Here is a 23,921-nt window from a genome sequence, read left to right as displayed (position 1 = left end):
GATAGGCCTATAGCAGTAACAGCAGCTATCCTCTGGCAACGCTGTTTTCTTTGTTTTCTAGTGCAATTATAACGTGGACCTCACTAGCAGCAACCCAAACGGAGCAACCAACCAATCCTGACCTGCCGACTTATAGACTAGCCTACAATGTCGCTCGGGTAGAATCGTAGAGCCGTCGCTTAGGAAACACCTCGTAAAATGCCTATTGAAATAAGTCTTCGGAAGACGTAGCTGTTCTATCTCCTCAAGTTAAATTGGATGGGCACGTTAAACTGTCGGTCACGGCTGAAGTATGACAGTCGTGAGGCCCATTGACGGCTTAAATGATATATATTCAGGCGAGGAGAAACTTCCGTCAGGAACTCCCCACCAATAAAAGCCATACGAATATTATTATTATGCCATGCCAGATTCAAATGGACAGATTGGCTAACATTAGGAAATATGTCGGCTACGTTTTTCAAAAACGTATTACAAGCTACGCTACGGCGGTGTGAGATGGCCTTCACATAGATAGATATCTATAGATAGGCTATATATTATTATATTCATCCATGAGTACGGTATATACAGCTGGATGGGAATTAATGACAAATTGCATTTATTCAAATGCTAATTAATGAATAGTTATTACTAAACGAAAATCCAAATTAAATGCTGTAAATCACCCCGAATACTTGTGCTACTGCACATATTGACAACAGGGTTAACAGCTGGATGGAAATTCGATGAGAGCTACTATCTAGAAATTATTTGCCAGCCCGGGAATCGAACCCTAATTGCTAGTCAGCGTCAGGTATGCTCACGCTTACACCAAACTGACAATCTCTGGATAGCAGCGCTCATTTTATTCGAAGCCATAGCGGCCAGCCAGTCTACAGATGAAAATTCATGAGAAATTGCATTTATTCAAATGCTAAATAATGAATGATTATTACTAAACAGTAATCCAAATTAAATGCTGTAAATCACCCCGAAGACTTGTGCTACTGCAAATATTGACAACAGGGTTAACAGCTAGATGGGAATTCGATCACAACACCTACACACATAATACCTGAAGAGTCCAAGTCAATAAGTTAGAGAATGATAGTAAGGTATAGCCTGTATGGTTTCAGCTGTTGTAGCTACATATTGGCCCAACGTCGGCCAGCGTCGGCCAGCCCAGCGTAGGCCAACCAAGGCCAGCACTGGCAAACCACCCATCCACACTCTCGCGGTCGTCGTCATTAGTACGCACTTGGGCGATAGTGTGGATGCGACATTATAATTCAATAAAACCACAGATAATTATTGTTAATTTGCTACTTACCAGAGCTGATGCCCTGAAACCGACAGCAAGTAGCCGAATATGGTTAGCAACACCTGGTCGGGCAGTTGGTACTGGAGCGGCCGAGGTTGCCCAACTCATCCAGCATCCACATCCAGTGGTAGTGCGCATGCTCCTTGCATGTAGATCCACCACCACTAGATGTGGATGCCGCCGAGTGATCGTGGTGCGGCGGCGACGACTGCAAATCAAATCAAATCTTCATTTTTCCCAAAAACATAATTACAATAACAATGATTATAAAAAACTAAAATACAATATAAAATGAAAAATGAAATTCCATCAAATAGGATAAATAATATAGATATATTAAACCAAGTCCCTGCAAGGTTTGAAAAAACCTGAGCACAGATGCTGAGTGTTCAATGACTAACAATAATGCAAGAAAATCATAAAGGGATAACATGCAACTTAGTTATGTTAACTAACATGCATTGAAAATATCGGGAAGAGAAACAGGGGGTGAGGAAGAAGTAGAACCAGGATTTCACTATTTTGAGCCCGGATTCTGCTGCTTTCTTAGTATCCTCCCAATTGGCTCCCTTGAATAACAATCAAGTGTCATCGGCAAAAGCGATTGACACTCCATTTTTTAATTCTAACTTGGGAAGATCATTCATGTAGATTAGGAAGAGAATCGGAGACAGGACTGTTCCCTGTGCAAGACTATAATCAAGGCTGGTTTTATTATCAATTTTGAGGATTTGGTATCTATTGTTTAAATAGTTTTTAAATAATTAAAAATACAATCCGGCCTAAAGCAGCTGCTATGGCTGCGTTGTGCTGGTTGTGGGTTCGAATACCGCCAATGGCATGGTTGTTTTAGCATCTTATCACCAATGGCTGAAAAGAAACAATCAAGTGTGGTAAAAATTATAATAGTGAATGAATGAATGATTTGCATCGCGACTGGAATTCCCAAGTTTTAGACATTCCTTCACACACTTTTGTCATACGAAACACATACAAACGGTGGTAGTATATTCCAGCCCATATAATAATATTATAGTATACAGTATTAAATATACGAATGGCTTTTTATTAGTGTGGAGTTCCTGACGGAAGTTCTACTGTCGACTACTGTCAATTATTACTGTTTTGGACGGGTGAGATTGTAAGAACGGCACAGTATGAGAGACTACCAGCGTCACATAGACGCCCTCTACTATGGCACTTCTAATTATGCTATCTATATCTATGGTACCACTCACCGAGCGGTGAGGTCTAAAGAACGGACGTATTTAATAATAATTATAACCTTTATTTCTGCATAACTGAGTATGTCACCAATATTTACAATTGTCATATACAATAAAGTAGCATACATATAACGTTGTATTAATACATTTATTTCTGAACACAGCAATCATGAGTTCAACTTGTCTTGATTCGAAAAGTTCTGTAGCACTGTAAAAGCACTATTCGAGTCTTTTAATTTCCTCCTAAACAAAGGTTTGCTCTCTATTTCAGTTGTGATAGGCTATTCATTTATTCATTTACGGTACAAATGAATATTTGTCACTGAAATGAATACAAAATAGTAGGCTAGTTGGATAATTACCTGAAATGCTAGTGCAGTGCAGACGAAGATCTCGCAAGTATCTTGAGGTATGATTTCAAAACCGACCGAGTAGAATTTTTCTAGTGTCTTGTCCAAATAATTTGTTCCATTTCATCAATTTCCAGAGCCTGTAACAGAACATAGATAAATTGGATGACAATATAATAAATTCACAGATGAATGAATGGAATCACAGTTCACGAATTATCAGACACATCATATGAAAATGGAAATGAGATAATGAATAATGTATAATAGAAATTAATTCATAGATCATCACAATGCATACTTGAAATAATCATGTTTAGTACAAGTTAGAGTTTCTATACTCTTATTAGCTGGGCTCAACCTTTGATGCAGACGGAGAACAGGCCAACGAAATAGCACATCTAGTAAATTAATTGATGAATTGGAGGAAAATGACTGCAATACTTTGTGATAGAAGGAATGAAAAACTTAAGGGCAAAATCTATAAAACAGTCGTGTCGTGCGGCCCGCGTTGACATACGGAGCGGAGGCCTGGGCAGTTAAGAAAGCCCATGAACACAGACTGGAGGTCACTGAAATGAAGATGCTGAGGTGGAGTTGCGGCCTAACTGGAAGGGATGGAATCCCAAATGAAATATAATTAATTATTTTTAACAAGAATGAACAGTTGATATCAGATCAGATATAGGCTTAACGGTATCAGCTATCCTCTATAGAAGGTACAGAATCGGCCCTACTGTTCTCCTATCTTTCTCCACTAGAAAAATAGAAGAACAACGTTGCCAATTCTCTGTCTTTTGAAGAGGATAGCTGATACCAGTACATCTGATATTTATGTATAATTATTGGCAATGTTGTTCTTCTATTTTTCTCCACTACCTTTAGGAACTAACAATAGATATTGACCAAAGTTGGTGGTAAAATTGACCAAGCTATCCTCTTCAGAAGGCAGTGGCAAGGCAGATAATTGGCAACGTTGTTCTCCTACTTTCCTCCACTGCCATTATAACGTGGACCTCACTATAACGTCTCTGTTTTCAAAATTATCAAGGGACTTTATGCCTCCTATTGTGGTCTCAATCCTGCAAATAATATTTCAATATTTCAATGTTATATTTTTAAAGTTGTGTTTCCCAATTTACGAATATCTGTGGGCCAAGATTCTATATTACTCTATAGACCTCACTATAGTACTCATCTATTTCACTATCCATGACCAACTGCTAGTTGATAATTCAATTTTGATCTACTCGTATTTTTGACGACACTACAGTCCAATTTTTGAATAATAGTTATTAATGTGTGTTAAAAATGGATTTGAAAATCGAAAGCGCTCTAAACGTGGGTAATAGTTTTTAATAACTATTATTCAAAATTTAGACTGTAGTGTCATCAAAATCGAACACTATAGTGCAATTTTTCAATTAGTAGTAGAAGTATTTCGATTCGGATACTACCAGATCATCAAAATAGATATATTACATAGAGTTGGTGATAAAATACTGCCCTGAATTGAGCCACTAACAAACTTGATAGCCAGAAAAGGGTACTGTAGCAACTATTAAGTTGTACGTAAGTAGCTATTAACTTAGTAAGAAGTAAGTATACTTAATTATAACTGAGAATAAGTAACTTAAGTTGTGTGTCCCACCTGTCTGGTTGACTTCCTTTTCTGTGAGCATCAAGATTCAACATTCATGATTCAAGATCCAAATGCGTCCCCTTCTGTGTCTTCACAATCCACATTGAGTCACTGCAAAAACAGACACATATAATTAAAGTTTACAATCTTACTGTAGAGCACTCATATTTAAAGAGCAAATAATTGTCCATTAGCAGGTGTAACCCGTGAACCCTGGCAACTGAAAACTTTACAAAATCTACCTACTAAGATCTTGAACGATTTGAAAAAGGCCTATAACCATCCTCAGTAAATAAAGAATCTATAAGCAACATTTCAAGTTAATCAGTTGAGTAGTTGAGACGTGATGATGCGTCGTTTGTGTATTTCCTATCCCCAACATGTATAAGCCGATTCCTTCCTTTATTATATTATAGATTTATCATTAGAAGTAGGCTATTTATCAAGTTGATGTTTCAACAAACTAAACTGTTATTATTTGCTAGGTTGGGATAAAACTAGGAAAACATGAGCATTAATGAATAAATGGTTTAAATTATAATACATAACCAACTTTCTGGACTTTCCAAATAAGAGAGGCGGCTATTAGGAGTTTATTTCGAGGGGCCGAACGACGTCACTTATCAACTCCTAAAATCTAGCTACTGCATCCAAGGCTATCTTATCGTTGCCGGCCCCAACCTTCAACCCTCAGGGTGAGCCGGGTTGAAAGACTCAAAGACAGCACTCTATATCCAGTGCAGTCGAGTCTCTAGTTCACCTAGTGCTATCCCACTACAAAATGATTCATGTCATCGATTCGACATCATCTGCTGCCAACGTGGACAGCACAAACAAGTGAGGCGAATACAGATATCACCGACCACTAGAAACCTGGTGGTGACTTGTAGCAGTCAGTAGAACGCGCTGACACGCGGTAATAAACCGGTGGAGCCGCCAAGGCAGTAATAAGGGTCCTTATGCCGCAGCCACATGTTGGCCCAATGATGACCACCGCCAGTGTGTCGATGGGTAGTTTGCCAGCGCTGGCCTTCATTGGCCATCGCTCCAATTTTTCTCGAGCGGAGGCCAGCCCCCCACCGTAGGCGAATGAAGGCCAAACCACCCATCCACACCAGTCAACCAATGCCTGTTTTGTCGTTTGTTTTGCTGATTTTTCTGTGTAAATGAGTATCTAATAAATTATCGAATAAAATATTTGTGATATAATGAATAATTTTGATTTATCAAGTGATTGGAAAAACTCTTATAAATTCTGATACAAGCTACATTTTGTCAAGGCGACAAAGTTGAACAGCTGATGTAATAGGACAGAAGAACTGGCTAAATCATTGCCACTCTGGGCGGCACTGGCTAGATTGGCTTTCTTTCAAGATGGCGGATTTTGACGTCACGATTCTAGCCGAGTTTCCATTGTGCATGTATTGTTTGACGCTGGCCTTGATTGGGCACTGGCCACATTGCAGTGTAGATGGCAAGACCAACGCGGGCCAGCGACTGAGGACTAGGCATAACATAGTGATGTTTGCAATTCACTCACCATAGATATTGTTATGCTCGATCAAGCCGCGGCCTTCGCCCAAGATGAAGACGCCACCCTGATGGCCGTTGTAGATCTCGTTGCGGTGGGGTTGCTGTGGGAATGGATGCGGTTGTCGATGAACTGGCCGAGCCCGTACAAGCCACCCGTCTGTCCGTGGTGGATCTCGCAGTGCACCACTGTCACTGTCGGGTTGGCGCCCGAACCCCGCTATCCCATTGTTGTGGATGTCGTTCGCCTCCAACAAACCCTGCAAACAACAAATTACCACATTAACCACACGTCACGTTTATCTATATACTATATATGCAGGACATATATGCAAAAACATCAGGCTTTAGAGACCCTAGATCCCTAGATGGAGGAAGCTCCCTAAAATAAAAAGCCTGACCGGTATCAACTTGAATACACTCTCTAGTAAAGTGCTCATGTAGATCGCTTATTAGATCTAATATATTCAAGATATCTTTGAAAAGTAAGAGCCTGCAGCATTAATAAACAGTGAAGAGTCAAATTGCTGTATATTTTTAAAAAATGGCTTGCAGGGATCCATTCTACCCAGATATTAAATTGCCACATCATAACACTGTGTTATTAAAAATATGCTTAATTTCTGCATGTACATAACTGAGTAAGTCACCATAACAATCATATATTTACAATTGTTATATACAATAAAGTAGCATAGATATGATGTTGAATTAATACTTTTATTTCTGAACACAGCAATCATGAGTTCAACTTGTCTTGATTCGAAAAGTTCTGTAGCACTGTAAAAGCACTATTCGAGTCTTTTAATTTCCTCCTAAACAAAGGTTTGCTCTCTATTTCAGTTGTGATATTCATTTATTCATTTACGGTACAAATGAATATTTGTCACTGAAATGAATACAAAATAGTAGGCTATTCGGATAGTTACCTAAAATGCTAGTGCAGTGCAGACGAAGATCCCGCAAGTTTCTTGAGGTATGATTTCAAAACCGACCGAGTAGAATTTTTCTAGTGTCTTGTCCAAATAATTTGTTCCATTTCATCAATTTTCAGAGCCTGTAATAGAACATAGATAAATTAGATGAAAAAATAAGAAATTCACAGATGAATGAATGGAATCACAGTTCACCAATTATCAGACGCATCATATGAAAATAGAAATGAGATAATGAATAATGCATAATAGAAATTCATAGATCATCACAATGCATACTTGAAAAAATCATGCTTCTTCACCTACAGAAAAGGATCGTTAGAATTATAAACAATGAGAACTACCTGGCACATTGCAAAACTTTATTTTTGAGACTGGAATACTAACACTCCCGTGTCTTTGAATCAGCTCTGATGGTTGAAAGAAGACCGGATTATTTCCAACGGAACCAACATATACATGGATACAACACAAGACGACATAATGACACCCATATACTGACAGTGAGAACTGGACTGGCGCAAGAGGGGCCCAGATTTACAACCAGATGCAGCAGGATTTACAACCATCTCCCAGAAGAAGAAATAAAAAATATCAAAAGCATAGGCACCTTCAAGGACCTCCAGAAGAGACACTTACAACAAAAGCCTTACTATAGCCTGCACGAATTCTATGATGACGGTGTGTTCCGCAGGGACGACCACGGCGCTGTCGCGCTACTAGTGGGATATCTACAAGTATCAAGCATTACGCCTCAACTACTGGACTGATTAACTTGACAATTTGCATATAGATTATTAATTATTCACCGTGGATGGTTATATTAATTCTTTTAATATAAAAGAATATTAGCCTATTAGCTTATTCTCCAAGATTAAGGTAGGTCAAGTTTTAAGTCTGTTAAATTTTTAATTAGCCCATTGCGGTGCACGGGTTATCTGCTAGTATTGAATTGAATTGGTGGTGGAATACTGCCCTGAATTGAGCCACTGACAAACTTGATAGCCAGAAAAGAGTATTGTAGCAACTATTAAGTTGTAAGTAACTAAGTAAGTATAGGCCTACTTGAGTAAAAGTATACTAATGTTGTGTGACTCACCTGTCTGGTTGACTTGCTTTTCTGTGAGCATCAAGATTCAAGATCCAAAAACATCTAAATGCGTCTTCTTCTGTGTCTTACAATCCATACCAAGCAACTGCAAAAACAGACCCACGATATTATTATTGTGTACAATCTTACTGTAGAGTGGTCAAATAAAAAAACAAAATATTACCAACAGCAGGTAACCCGTGCTTTGCTAGGGACTAACTGAAAACTTCACAAACTCGACCTATTGGAGATACCTCCAATACCTTCTGTTTCATTCATTGTATTCAATACACATAATTACAGAACAACTATTCGAATGGCAAATAAAACAGTGACCACTTTCAATAAAAATTTAAATAATCAATCATAAATTCATTCAAATTATAATATGCATTATCACAAAAGCAGCTGAACGGTGGAGACGTCTCCTGGGGATGATGCGTCATTGAAAAATATCCTATCCCCTACGTGTACAAGCCGATTCTTTCCATTATTACATTATAGATTTATCATTAGGTTTACCGGTACTTACCAAGTTGTCGTTCTAACAAGCTAAACTGTTATTATTTGCTAGGTTGGGATAAAACTAGGAAAATATGCTAAATATAAATAGGCTAACCTCCAAATTCCTGTATCTGTTTACCAAATTAACAGTTTCATTCTTTAATTATTTCCACATATAATTTAAATCAAAATGATCGGAGAGATGAGATAAAAACTGTCCTATTCCTCTTTTAAATTTAGATTCAGACTAAAAATTCCAAAAATTGGTTATCGATGGTTAATATTTTCATAACCTCAATTCATTTTGAGTTGAGTACAATTTTCAGTCAAAAAAAAAAAATAACCAAAAAATCTGTAGGTCAATTGAAACCAATATTAAAAACTATCTAAATATCATTAAACACTGATATAATAGAGAATTATTCAAATAATATTTATTTATGGATTTCATCCTCTGTAGAGATGATAATATCTGTATCAAATCAAAGATGGACGCCGTTCTGTATCTCTGTATCACCCTGACGTCATTCTGTATCACTTGAACCAAAAATTTAACATTGGAGAGATAGGAAAATCAAAAACCAATACCAGGGTTTCAGAAGAACACAGGAGGTAAAAATGCAACGCGTGCTTGCAACGTAACTGACCTCGATGGAGACGGATTTTGGTAACCAGCTGTACCACTACACACCGCAAAATAATAATGAAAAAATAATTAAGTATTGACAATTGATAAGTTCAAATAGAATATTTGAATTATTTCTCTGATGTATCAAATTATCCTGTTTATTGGAAGCACTATTAACGCAATTCATAGTTGATAAAATTATGAACATCAAACAGCTGATTAGCTTGAACAGCAGGTAGCCAGCCGTACCACTACACACCGCAAAAAATAATAGAAAATAATTAAGTATATCTATTATCAAATTAGAATATGATATTCAAATAATTATTTTAAAAGTTTCAAATATATTTTCTAGTTGATTTATACCATTATTCATTGAAAAGTTGGAAATATATATATGTACTTTTGATTGATGCATTTGGAAAATATATCGACATTCAATGGTTCTCAATTGGTTTTTTATAGCCTTGTACACACGTCCGTACAGATTCGCGCGAACAATCGTATGTACACATGCCTCAACATTCACTGTACGTCCTTGTGGACGCGATCCACGTTTGCCTCGGCATTCAAAAAGCTATCTGATTTGCAGACGACACGAAGCCATGATAGATGTAGATTTTCCACAACATGACAACAATGGCGTCATTCCATCATTGAAGATAGTTATCACAAATTGCAGCAGTATCATTTTATTTCAATGACTTATATAATAAAATCAAAAATAAAACTTGACAAACGATGTTGGTGGGTTGAACGATTGTAGGTTGAAGTAAGGGAATAAATTGCTACATGACATGAGATTAACAATTCAAACTTTATTAGGATGTCAAAACATTATCTTGTTAATATACTGAATCTAATTCAACTAGTTATCTAAACAAATGATATCATCATGAGGGAAGCAATAACTCCACAAGAACGATTGGCTCTAACTTTGAGATTCTTGGCATTAGGCGATTCATTTGTTGGTTTCCAATATCTATTCTGAATCTCAAAAAAAGAAAATTTCTACAATAATTCCAGAAGTTTTGATGATCTAATCAAAGCACTTAACACTGTCTCACAAAATTGACAGTCTTCTTTAAGGAAACTAGCCATAAATTGAATCAAATACTAAATTGCTGCCCATTTTAAACTAACTCTGCTCATACACATGACAAAACAAGATTCTCCAAAAGATTAGCTTCAAGATTTACCTTTAAGGGAATACTAGTTCAAAGTTTGAACAAATCTCTCTATAGATAGCCTAGCTATCTAAAACGTATAATATCATATTGAAGATTACAACTTTAATTAACAACTCTGATTGATAACATGAAACAAACACAAGATGATTTGATAGTCACAGTAAAATAATATTTGAGCTATACTTTCTTGTAGGAACCCTGTAGAGAAGCTTTTTTCACTTAAATTATGCAGTTCTGAATTTGTTAATCATGATACAAATTATATACTCCATGCATGTTTCTATTTAAATATTTGACAATCCATATATCCTACAAAATCACAAAAATCCTACAATTTACAATTAGTTATTGGATCACAATTTGATTTGTCATTCATCAACCTAATTCATTGGAATTAGGTTATGACGCCTTCAATGTTTACGTTTTGCCTCACCGTATGGCAAAATCGCGTCCACACGTACTTCAATGCTCGCCTGAGGCGCCTTTGAGCACGCCAAAATACCGACAGGGTTCCGGTTCGCCCACATGCCTCAGCGAACAGTGTCCACACGTGCGAATGCAAGCCCATACACGTATGCTCACCCGAGGCAAACGTACGTGTGTACACCGTTTATAGATAAGGAATTTTATAATCATAGATTGATGTCTTGATTACGTTTGAAAAAATGATTCATAAAAAGATTTACTCTTCATTCTTCAAAAGGTTTTGAAACATCATTATCAAGATGGCTCACCGGCAAATTCAAACTGGGTTATCAACCGGCAAATTCAAAATGTGTATGCTATCTATGAACAGAACTAAAGTAAACTTTATGCTATACCTACTAACTACGGTATATAATTATTAATTGAAAATCGAAATAAATGGAGAAAAGTTATTCACTTGTTCTGGCTTGAAATATTTTTTAAATATTCAACAAGAAGTCTTTCAAAAGTAAGTTATTGAGGTAACATTGCTAAGGAATACATTGAGAATATGATTCAAATTTTTCTTTGAAGCTATAAAATAGCTCTTTACTCTTGACTTTAGTTAGTAATTAAAACTTGTTATTCAACAGTCAATTTGATATTATACAAAAAAGGTCCTCATGCGTACAAAGCTACTATGAAGCTAACAAAAGTTAGAGATATAAAAACTAGGGAAAATTCTACTAGAGATGCGGTCCTGCTTTTTTTTTTGAAGCATTAAATCTCTCAGTTTGATTTCATTAATTGCAGTGACAAAATTTTCAACTACGGTATATGATGATAAGAAAAATGTTATATTATACAACAACGTTTGCTACAAAATAAGGCTCTGATGAACCGTTCAATGGTTATGGTTAAATTACTGGAACATCATCCCATTATCTCACATAGCCCATAGGCCATCATGAAAATGAAACAGATCAGATTCTCAAAGGAAAATCTATCAGGAAAGCGAGCTGTACAGCCCACAACAGCAACTTCTTCTGAAATACTTGAAGAAACAAATCTATAGAGTCCTCAGTCACCGCTATAGTAGCATAACAGCTAATACAGAAAAATCTAATAATTTAATCAGTTATTAAACAAATTTCGTGCAACTAGATCTTATTTTGAGCAGAATTTACAGCTATTATATTTTTGATTATTGTAAATTTTCTTGTATAATTTACTACTGATCTTCAGTTACTTGGACTGAGTTTTTGAAATCAGGTTAACTCTTTATTCTTTGCTCTTTGAAAAAAAATCTTTTATACTAAAAACTATACTGAATCTGATTAAGAAAGTAAGCATTTTTATTGATTTATTTCTCATTCCATAGTTAATAATCCCTCTTGGTAACTTGGTGAAAAATGACTTTAGAGTTGTTATTTGTTAATCTGTTATTTTTGACTAAGTTCTTATTTTAGACTATATAATTGTCAAGTATTCTATCAAGTAAATTTGTCAATTGTTCAATGAATCTTTTCTTATCTTCTGCCATTTACACAAACAGACCCATACTTGTGGGTCAAGTGGAAGAGGGGTGCTCTTATTGCCTCAACTTCGCCCACATCATTTGTAATGTTATAAAATGAAAATAAAAGACATTTATCTATCACTATTGAGTCAACCTCTTTCCATAGTTCGAATATCAAACGAATCTGGCACATTCGCATTTTTCATAAAATCCATGGTTATCTAATTTTTTTGTGAAAAATCAAAATCGCTCTAACTTCGTGACCTTATGCTCTTTGATGAGAGGAACATGAATCTGGAATCCGATTTGCAAAATTCCTCACCGTTTGAAAATTTGCAAATTTTACGTTTGAAGCTGCAAACTCACCCTGTATAGTAGCTGGGGGTGCCAGATTTGGCTCAGACATTTCTCAGATAAAGCTTCATCTATGGTGCAATTTCAGCCAAACCTGAGATACTTTTTTCTTTACTGTTTTAAAACGCACAATGAAACATAAACAATCTATACCATAGGGTTATCTTCTTATGATATCTTTTTTCTATGATATAATCACCATACTAATTACTTGAATAATTCTAACGATTTAAAAGCCGTTTTCACAGAACCAGTTTGAACCAAATGTCGGCTTAATATGAATTAAATCCATGTTAAGTTTAATTGATATTAAACACACCAGCTGATCCAATTCGGTTTAAGCTTTCACCGAGAAAACTGCACTTGGTGAGCAAGTAAATAATCGAAATAATATCATTATTGAATCTTTCAAATGAGAAATTTATTAAATAGTTGGATATCAATCATATTTCATACACAAATTAAGGTACTTATCAGGTAACCGTTATATTTTCAAAAGGCATAGTCTCTCTGTAACAGTAGACTATATTATTGAAAACAATCAACTTGGAATTGAAACAATGTTGAAATTATTGGCCGCTCGCCGAAGCGGCTCAGTTTGCCCCAACTGAAACAGATAATATAAAGACACTGCGGTCAATTATTGAAACAAATCCGAAAAATGCCTTTTGAACAACATATAGACATTTTATAAAAGAAGCATATAACCTGGATTTCAATCAATTACAAAAAAGTGCAGAAATAAAAAATACATAACAATTTACATACATGAGGTCCACGTTATAATGGAGTATTATTAATTAAATTGGTATTGCCAACCGTGTCTATCATTCGACAAAGCAGATCCCTTCTCTATCCTTCTCTAGCTCCTCAACGTCGCCAGATCGTGTTTTAACAATATAGAATAATATAATTGATGAACAAAATATTTAATCTCATTATTTCTTTGGAAAACATCAACTTTCTATCAAAATTTGGAAGAGAAATGGTACAGGCTCTGCCTAGTTCTTCCTCCATCGTCATAATTTTATATGATTATAGTGTTTAGAAAAATAAATGAATAATCAAATTTATCACCTATTGTTTAATCATTGGAATGTGTAATTCCTTGACGAATAAAACATAATTGATTATTTTAACAAGAATGAACAGTTGTTAATATGACATGAGATAGGCCTATAGCAGTAACTGCAGCTATCCTCTGGCAACGCTGTTTTCTTTGTTTCTAGTGCAATTATAACGTGGACCTCACTAGCAGCAACCCAAACGGAGCAACCAACCAATCCTGACCTGCCGACTTATAGACTAGCCTACAATGTCGCTCGGGTAGAATCGTAGAGCCGTCGCTTAGGAAACACCTCGTAAAATGCCTATTGAAATAAGTTTAGGAAGACGTAGCTGTTCTATCTCCTCAAGTTAAATTGGAGGGCACGTAAACTGTCGGTCACGGCTGAAGTATGACAGTCGTGAAGCCCATTGACGGCTTGAATGATATATATTCAGGCGAGGAGAAACTTCCGTCAGGAACTCCCCACCAATAAAACCATACGAATATTATTATTATGCCATGCCAGATTCAAATGGACAGATTGGCTAACATTAGGAAATATGTCGGCTACGTTTTTCAAAAAGTATTACAAGCTACGCTACGGGGTTGAGATGGCCTTCACATAGATAGATTCTATAGATAGGCTATATATTATTTATTCATCCATGAGTACGGTATATACAGCTGGTGGGAATTAATGACAAATTGCATTTATTCAAATGCTAATTAATGAATAATTATTACTACACGAAAATCCAAATTAAATGCTGTAAATCACCCCGAAGACTTGTGCTACTTCAAATATTGACAACAGGGTTAACAGCTAGATGGGAATTCGATCACAACACCTACACACATAATACCTGAAGAGTCCAAGTCAATAAGTTAGAGAATGATAGTAAGGTATAGCCTGTATGGTTTCAGCTGTTGTAGCTACATATTGCCCAACGTCGGCCAGCGTCGGCAGCCCAGCGTAGGCCAACCAAGGCCACAGCACTGGCAAACCACCCATCCACACTCTCGCGGTCGTCGTCATTAGTACGCACTTGGGCGATAGTGTGGATGCGACATTATAATTCAATAAAAGCACAGATAATTATTGTTAATTTGCTACTTACCAGAGCTGATGCCCTGAAACCGACAGCAAGTAGCCGAATATGGTTAGCAACACCTGGTCGGGCAGTTGGTACTGGAGCGGCCGAGGTTGCCCAACTCATCCAGCATCCACATGCAGTGGTAGTGCGCATGCTCCTTGCATGTAGATCCACCACCACTAGATGGGGATGCCGCCGATTGATCGTGGTGCGGCGGCGACGACTGCAAATCAAATCAAATCTTCATTTTTCCCAAAAACATGAATACAATAACAATGATTATAAAAAACTAAAATACAATATAAAATGAAAAATGAAATTCCATCAAATAGGATAATAATATAGATATATTAAACCAAGTCCCTGCAAGTTTGAAAAAACCTGAGCACAGATGCTGAGTGTCAATGACTAACAATAATGCAAGAAAATCATAAAGGGATAACATGCAACTTAGTGTATGTTAACTAACATGCATTGAAAATATCGGGAAGAGAAACAGGGGGTGAGGAAGAAGTAGAACCAGGATTTCACTATTTTGAGCCCGGATTCTGCTGCTTCTTAGTATCCTCCAATTGGCTCCCTTGAATAACAATCAAGTGTCATCGCAAAAGCGATTGACACTCCATTTTTTAATTCTAACTTGGGAAGATCATTATGTAGATTAGAAGAGAATCGGAAACAGGACTGTACCCTGTGCAAGACTATAATCAAGGCTGGTTTTATTAGCACTTTTGAGGATTTGGTATCTATTGTTTGAATAGTTTTTAAATAATTAAAAATACAATCGGCCTAAAGCAGCGCTATGGCTGCGTTGTGCTGGTTGTGGGTTCGAATACCGCCAACGGCATGGTTGTTTTTAGCATCTTATCACCAATGGCTGAAAAGAAACAATCAAGTGTGGTAAAATTATAATAGTGAATGAATGAATGATTTGCATCGCGACTGGAATTCCCAAGTTTTAGACATTCCTTCACACACTTTTGTCATACGAAACACATACAACGGTGATAGTATGTTCCAGCCTGTAATGAATTGGACTCAACACGAGCTTTATTCGACATTAAATATGTGTTTAGTAACAGAGATAACAGATTATAAATATTACAGCTGTTTTATCATCACAATCTTCCCCCTCAATATCAATCGGCACTCGTGGGGTATGGGGCGAGCTGGCGAAGTGAGACTGTCGATTCTCTGCCGTCGTTGTGGCGAACAAACGCATTCAGGGTTACTCTCGATTAATTCAACTTTTTCAACTTGCGATCTTGTTTTGAGTTTTTTGTCATCTTCTTCAACATACTGGTCCAGGTGTCAATAGCCAGGTGGTAATGGTTTTCCATTACTTGAGTTTCTTGCATGTAAAAACATCCGCTCATGTGGTGTGCAGTTGGTGCTTGTGCATAATAGGGAACGAATAGAGTTAAGGGCATCGGGGAGAACTTGTTCCCAGTGACTGTTGTTCAAACCTCTCGATTTTAGGGCTAGCATCACACTTTTCCATATAACTCCATTGTACCGTTCGACTTGCCCATTACGGGTGGATTATAGGGCGATGTTCTGCTGCTGGCAATTCCTTTTGATAGTAGGAAATTTTTCAAAGCTGATGACATAAACGATGTTCCTCTATCGGAATGTATGTAAGACGGTACACCAAAAAGAGAGATAGTGATGTAAGGTGTTTTATTACTGTATTAGTAGTCATGTCAGGACAGGGGAAGGCAAATGGGAATCTGGAATATTCGTCTATAAGAACTAAAATATACTTGTCCTTGAACTTGATTGTAGTGGGCCTTTGAAATCCATATTAAGACGTTCAAATGGTCGAGTTGCTTTGATAAGGCGGCCAGTTCCTTTGGCATAGCGTGGTTTCATTTCAGAACATGTAATACATTTGGAACATACTTCTTTTACATCATCTATTGAATATGGTAAGTTCTTTGTTTTGGTCCAATGATGGAGTCGAGTAACCTGGATGACACAGGTCCTCATGAAATTTTATCAGTTTCTTTATATCTGTATGGCATCCAACAGTGGCACAGACTCTTGATAGTGTATCTGCTGGTATATTCTCTTTTCCAACTCTATAAATTATATTGAACTTATATTCTGACAATTCAAGGCGCCATCGTTGGATTTTGTCATTCTTAATCTTGCTGGTTTGTTTATTACTAAACATGAATGAGAATGATTTCTGGTCTGTTATAAGTGTAAATTCTCGTCCAAGTAAGTAATGTCGCCATTTCCTGATTGATTCCACAATGGCATAAGCTTCTTTTTCCACTGCAGAGTGCCTAGTTTCAGATGTGGAAAGAGTTCTTGAGAAAAACGCCACTGGTCTCTCATTCTGTGTTAATACTGCTCCAATAGCGTAATCTGAGGCATCAGTTTCCAAAGTGAACGGGACTTTTTCATCAATGTGCACTAGAACTGCAGATCCTATTTCTTTCTTTAATGATTCAAATATATTTCTGCATTCTTCATTCAACGGGAAGTGTATTATGCACAAGTGGATGGATCTTTTTTGAAAATTCTTTTATCCATTTGGAGTAGTGTGCAAGCATTCCAAGGACACGCTTCAATTCTTTCTGATTTTTTGGAGCTGGTAAGTCAAGGAGTGGTTTCAATCGATCTGGATCGGGCTTAATCATACCCTGACCAATTTCGAATCCCAGAAAGGTTAAATTCTCCATAGATATTTTACACTTCTCTTCATTAACGTGAGGCCATATTTTTCTGTTGCTCTCCAGAAATTTTCTAAATTTTCATCATGTTCTTCTTGGGTCCTTCCGCATACAATAATATCATCTAAATAGGCATAACATGATGTCAAATTTTCTTGTTCTATGATTTGATCAATCACTTTCTGGAAAGCAGCTACTCCATTCGTGACTCCGAACGGAATTCTTTTGAATTGATACAGTTTGTGTCCAACTTCAAATGCGGTGAAATGCCTTTCCTCAGGCAAGATTGGTATCTGGTGATAGGCAGATTCAGGTCAATAGATGAGAATATTTTATATTGCGCTACCTTATTGACTAATTCTTCCATTAGTGGTAGTGGATAGGCATCCAAATTCGTGAATTTGTTGATGGTCTGTGAATAGTCAATCACCATACGTTTCTTTTGGTTCTCTCTTGAAGTAACAAATGCTTGAGCTCTCCAAGAAGAATGACTATTTTCTATAATATCAGCATCTTTAAGCCGTTTGACTTCATTCATCATAACAAGTAATCCTCTTCTGAATGTCGTCTCGATTTAGTTATTATAGGCCGACAGTCGGGTTGAAGATCACGAAACAATGAGACAGGTTCTACTGTAGCTTGGGCTAGAGCACACTTTTTAATTTCATAAGTAGGCCTTCTTGCGTCATTGTCTTCATTCAGTTGTAGTGCTGCTTTAGATCCACCGAAATCAAAAGTGATGGATGAAAAGTTCTTTAGAAAATCGTGTCCCAAAATTACACTAGCGCAACATTTGTTCAATACGAACAAAGGAAAATCATTATATTCTTCGTTCTGGAAATATATTTCACTCAAAGCGCACTCAGTTGTTTTAGTGTTGCAGGCACTTGAAGCAAATGTAATCAATTGGAATATGGCATAGTTTTCATCTTCGATTGTACTACTAGTTTCTTATCTATAAAACTTGCTGTGCTCCCAGTGTCTAATAGTGCCAATGTATCTATTCCATTAACACGTATAGGAACAAGACATTTTGAGAGGTCAGTGCTGGTATTTGCTGCTGAAATTACTGTGGCAGATACCATTGGTTTTTTTTATCGTTTCGTGCTCTGCATACTTTTGAAAAATGGCCTATTCGATTACAAGTTAGGCATGGTTGTCCTTTTGCTGGGCATTGGCTATTATCAGTATGATATTATAGCCACAAAATCTGCATTGAATCTCTTTTGGTAAGAATTACGGACTAAAGTCGTTTTCTCGGTATTTTTATTCTCGTTTGCTAGGACTGTGTTAACATATTCTGAACTGGTTTCGTATTCTTTAGCAATGTTTTCAGCATTCTCTAACATTCGTGCTTGTGAGATAGCGTCTTGCAAAGTTAGCGATTTCATTTCGAAAAGATGTTGTCTGATTTTCGATGATTCTAATCCGGAGATGAACGCGTCTCGGATATATTCACTTTTGTTATCGTCAGCCGTGACTGCTTGAAAGTTACATGGTAAACTTAGCCGTTTTAGTTTATTATAGAATTGATCAATTGATTCTCCATGGGTTTGTTTTGCTTTAGATAAGCAGTAACGTGCATGTACTACATTTTGAGGTTTTATAAAGCTTTCTTCAAGAGTTGTTATAGCTTCTTCAAATGATATACAATTGCAAATACTTTCAAAAATATTCGGTGACACATAATTGATCAAAACATTCAATTCATCCTTTTTCGGGATTGAACTGTTTTTTTAAGAAGTTTAAAAATGTTACCTTCCAATGTCTCCACGTTTTCGGTGCTTCATCTGAATCTTGGTCAATCGATAAAACTGTTGGTTTCAGTATTTTTCCAAGCATTTGGTTTTGCGAATCGTTTTCTCCTTCACTGACTAAATCTTGACGTTTACTCGTTTTTCTTTTCGGACCCATTTATTTTATTTTTAATGTCGAATAAATTGTAATAGAATTGGACTCAACACGAGCTTTATTCGACATTAAATATGTGTCTTAGTAACAGAGATAACAGATTATAAATATTACAGCTGTTTTATCATCACATAGCCCATATAATAATATTATAGTATACAGTATTAAATATACGAATGGCTTTTTATTAGTGTGGAGCTCCTGACGGAAGTTCTACTGTCGACTACTGTCAATATTACTGTTGTGACGGGTGAGATTGTAAGAACGGCACAGTATGAGAGACTACCAGTGTCACATAGACGCCCTCTACTATGGCACTCTAATTATGCTATCTATATCTATGTACCACTCACCGAGCGGTGAGGTCTAAAGAACGGACGTTTTTAATAATAATTATAACCTTTATTTCTGCATAACTGAGTATGTCACAATATTTACAATTGTCATATACAATAAAGTAGCATACATATAACGTTGTATTAATACATTTAATTCTGAACACAGCAATCATGAGTTCAACTTGTCTTGATTCGAAAAGTTCTGTAGCACTGTAAAAGCACTATTCGAGTCTTTTAATTTCCTCCTAAACAAAGGTTGCTCTCTATTTCAGTTGTGATAGGCTATTCATTTATTCATTTACGGTACAAATGAATATTTGTCACTGAAATGAATACAAAATAGTAGGCTAGTTGGATAATTACCTGAAATGCTAGTGCAGTGCAGACGAAGATCTCGCAAGTATCTTGAGGTATGATTTCAAAACCGACCGAGTAGAATTTTTCTAGTGTCTTGTCCAAATAATTTGTTCCATTTCATCAATTTTCAGAGCCTGTAACAGAACATAGATAAATTGGATGACAATATAATAAATTCACAGAGGAATGAATGGAATCACAGTTCACGAATTATCAGACACATCATATGAAAATGGAAATGAGATAATGAATAATGTATAATAGAAATTAATTCATAGATCATCACAATGCATACTTGAAATAATCATGTTTAGTACAAGTTAGAGTTTCTATACTCTTATTAGCTGGGCTCAACCTTTGATGCAGACGGAGAACAGGCCAACGAAATAGCACATCTAGTAAATTAATTGATGAATTGGAGGAAAATGACTGCAATACTTTGTGATAGAAGAAATGAAATACTTAAGGGCAAAATCTATAAAACAGTCGTGTCGTGCGGCCCGCGTTGACATACGGAGCGGAGGCCTGGGCAGTTAAGAAAGCCCATGAACACAGATTGGAGGTCACTGAAATGAAGATGCTGAGGTGGAGTTGCGGCCTAACTGGAAGGAATGGAATCCCAAATGAAATATTTTAATTATTTAATAATTTAATTATTTTTAACAAGAATGAACAGTTGATATCAGATCAGATATAGGCTTAACGGTATCAGCTATCCTCTATAGAAGGTACAGAATCGGCCCTACTGTTCTCCTATCTTTTTCCACTAGAAAAATAGAAGAACAACGTTGCCAATTCTCTGTCTTTTGAAGAGGATAGCTGATACCAGTACATCTGATATTTATGTATAATTATTGGCAATGTTGTTCTTCTATTTTTCTCCACTACCTTTAGGAACTAACTATAGATATTGACCAAAGTTGGTGGTAAAATTGACCAAGCTATCCTCTTCAGAAGGCAGTGGCAAGGCAGATAATTGGCAACGTTGTTCTCCTACTTTCCTCCACTGCCATTATAACGTGGACCTCACTATAACGTCTCTGTTTTCAAAATTATCAAGGGACTTTATGCCTCCTATTGTGGTCTCAATCCTGCAAATAATATTTCAATATTTCAATGTTATATTTTTAAAGTTGTGTTTCCCAATTTACGAATATCTGTGGGCCAAGATTCTATATTACTCTATAGACCTCACTATAGTACTCATCTATTTCACTATCCATGACCAACTGCTAGTGATAATTCAATTTTGATCTACTCGTATTTTTGACGACACTACAGTCCAATTTTCGAATAATAGTTATTAATGTGTGTTTAAAATGGATTTGAAAATCGAAAGCGCTCTAAACGTGGGTAATAGTTTTTAATAACTATTATTCAAAATTTAGACTGTAGTGTCATCAAAATCGAACACTATAGTGCAATTTTTCAATTAGTAGTAGAAGTATTTCGATTCGGATACTACCAGATCATCAAAATAGATATATTACATAGAGTTGGTGATAAAATACTGCCCTGAATTGAGCCACTAACAAACTTGATAGCTAGAAAAGGGTACTGTAGCAACTATTAAGTTGTACGTAAGTAGCTATTAACTTAGTAAGTATACTTAATTATAACTGAGAATTAGTAACTTAAGTTGTGTGTCCCACCTGTCTGGTTGACTTGCTTTTCTGTGAGCATCAAGATTCAACATTCATGATTCAAGATCCAAATGCGTCCCCTTCTGTGTCTTCACAATCCACATTGAGTCACTGCAAAAACAGACACATATAATTAAAGTTTACAATCTTACTGTAGAGCACTCATATTTAAAGAGCAAAATAATTGTCCATTAGCAGGTGTAACCCGTGAACCCTGGCAACTGAAAACTTTACAAAATCTACCTACTGAGATTTTGAACGATTTAAAAGAGGCCTATAACCATCCTCAGTAAATAAAGAATCTATAAGCAACATTTCAAGTTAATCAGTTGAGTAGTTGAGACGTGATGATGCGTCGTTTGTGTATTTCCTATCCCCAACATGTATAAGCCGATTCCTTCCTTTATTATATTATAGATTTATCATTAGAAGTAGGCTATTTATCAAGTTGATGTTTCAACAAACTAAACTGTTATTATTTACTAGGTTGGGATAAAACTAGGAAAACATGAGCATTAATGAATAAATGGTTTAAATTATAATACATAACCAACTTTCTGGACTTCTGGACTTTCCAAATAAGAGAGGCTATTAGGAGTTTATTTCGAGGGGCCGAACGACGTCACTTATCAACTCCTAAAATCTAGCTACTGCATCCAAGGCTATCTTATCGTTGCCGGCCCCAACCTTCAAACCCTCAGGGTGAGCCGGGTTGAAAGACTCAAAGACAGCACTCTATATCCAGTGCAGTCGAGTCTCTAGTTCACCTAGTGCTATCCCACTACAAAATGATTCATGTCATCGATTCGACATCATCTGCTGCCAACGTGAGGCGAATACAGATATCACCGACCACTAGAAACCTGGTGGTGACTTGTAGCAGTCAGTAGAACGCGCTGACACGCGGTAATAAACCGGTGGAGCCGCCAAGGCAGTAATAAAGGTCCTTATGCCGCAGCCACATGTTGGCCCAATGATGACCACCGCCAGTGTGTCGATGGGTAGTTTGCCAGCGCTGGCCTTCATTGGCCATCGCTCCAATTTTTCTCGAGCGGAGGCCAGCCCCCAACGGTAGGCCAATGAAGGCCAAACCACCCATCCACACTAGTCGACCAATGCCTGTTTTGTCGTTTGTTTTGCTGATTTTTCTGTGTAAATGAGTATCTGATAAATTATCGAATAAAATATTTGTGATATAATGAATAATTTTGATTTATCAAGTGATTGGAAAAACTCTTATGAATTCTGATACAAGCTACATTTTGTCAAGGCGACAAAGTTGAACAGCTGATGTAATAGGACAGAAGAACTGGCTAAATCATTGCCACTCTGGGCGGCACTGGCTAGATTGGCTTTCTTTCAAGATGGCGGATTTTGACGTCACGATTCTAGCCGAGTTTCCATTGTGCATGTATTGTTTGACGCTGGCCTTGATTGGCACTGGCCACATTGCAGTGTAGATGGCAAGACCAACGCGGGCCAGCGACTGAGGACTAGGCATAACATAGTGATGTTTGCAATTCACTCACCATAGATATTGTTATGCTCGATCAAGCCGCGGCCTTCGCCCAAGATGAAGACGCCACCCTGATGGCCGTTGTAGATCTCGTTGCGGTGGGGTTGCTGTGGGAATGGATGCGGTTGTCGATGAACTGGCCGAGCCCGTACAAGCCACCCGTCTGTCCGTGGTGGATCTCGCAGTGCACCACTGTCACTGTCGGGTTGGCGCCCGAACCCCGCTATCCCATTGTTGTGGATGTCGTTCGCCTCCAACAAACCCTGCAAACAACAAATTACCACATTAACCACACGTCACGTTTATCTATATACTATATATGCAGGACGGAATTTAGGGTTTTAGTATATTCATATATGTTGTACAGTACGCATCCCATAGCTTTGAAACGGCATATAGGCAAGGAAATAATTACGGCGTTGCAAAAACATCAGGCTTTAGAGACCCTAGATCCCTAGATGGAGGAAGCTCCCTACACACAGAGATTCTTCATGAATGAGAGAGCTGCAACGTATCACCAACAATGGAAAGAGCTTGTTGAACGAATGTCAGCTGATAGGCTGTGTTGTGCTAAAAGGACGTAACTCCGAAATGCTCCTTGTATATCTTTTCGGATGCAACAAGTTGCTTTTGAAAAGATGAAAAAGAGCTTCTGTT

General features: G+C 37.0%; 1 protein-coding gene and 1 non-coding gene across 51 annotated transcripts in view; one reads left to right on the top strand and one right to left on the bottom strand.

The window, feature by feature from the left end:
• LOC111062145 overlaps nt 1–23,921 on the bottom strand; it is a 39,529-nt gene that overhangs the window by 6,503 nt on the left and 9,105 nt on the right. For 15 of the 50 annotated variants that reach the window (XR_005573610.1, XR_005573631.1, XR_005573619.1 and 12 more), the window contains 10 exons: nt 23,278–23,527; nt 21,758–21,859; nt 20,112–20,239; nt 14,843–15,041; nt 8,086–8,182; nt 6,981–7,108; nt 6,062–6,311; nt 4,531–4,632; nt 2,892–3,019; nt 1,313–1,511 (listed from right to left, as the gene is read on the bottom strand). This is a non-coding gene — a transcript (uncharacterized LOC111062145). The other 35 variants (XR_005573626.1, XR_005573625.1, XR_005573614.1 and 32 more) reach the window with 34 other exon arrangements.
• LOC120355583 lies at nt 6,042–23,737 on the top strand. The gene is made up of 2 exons (XM_039444150.1): nt 6,042–6,376; nt 23,593–23,737. Exons 1-2 carry the CDS (start codon nt 6,075–6,077, stop codon nt 23,720–23,722), a joined length of 432 nt encoding a protein of 143 aa, XP_039300084.1. The 5' UTR covers nt 6,042–6,074; the 3' UTR covers nt 23,723–23,737.

Source organism: Nilaparvata lugens, unplaced genomic scaffold (genome assembly GCF_014356525.2).
Source record: "Nilaparvata lugens isolate BPH unplaced genomic scaffold, ASM1435652v1 scaffold3075, whole genome shotgun sequence".
NCBI lineage: Eukaryota > Metazoa > Arthropoda > Insecta > Hemiptera > Delphacidae > Nilaparvata > Nilaparvata lugens.
Note: the sequence above shows the minus strand (reverse complement) of the source record. Positions and strands in the feature narration are given on the sequence as shown.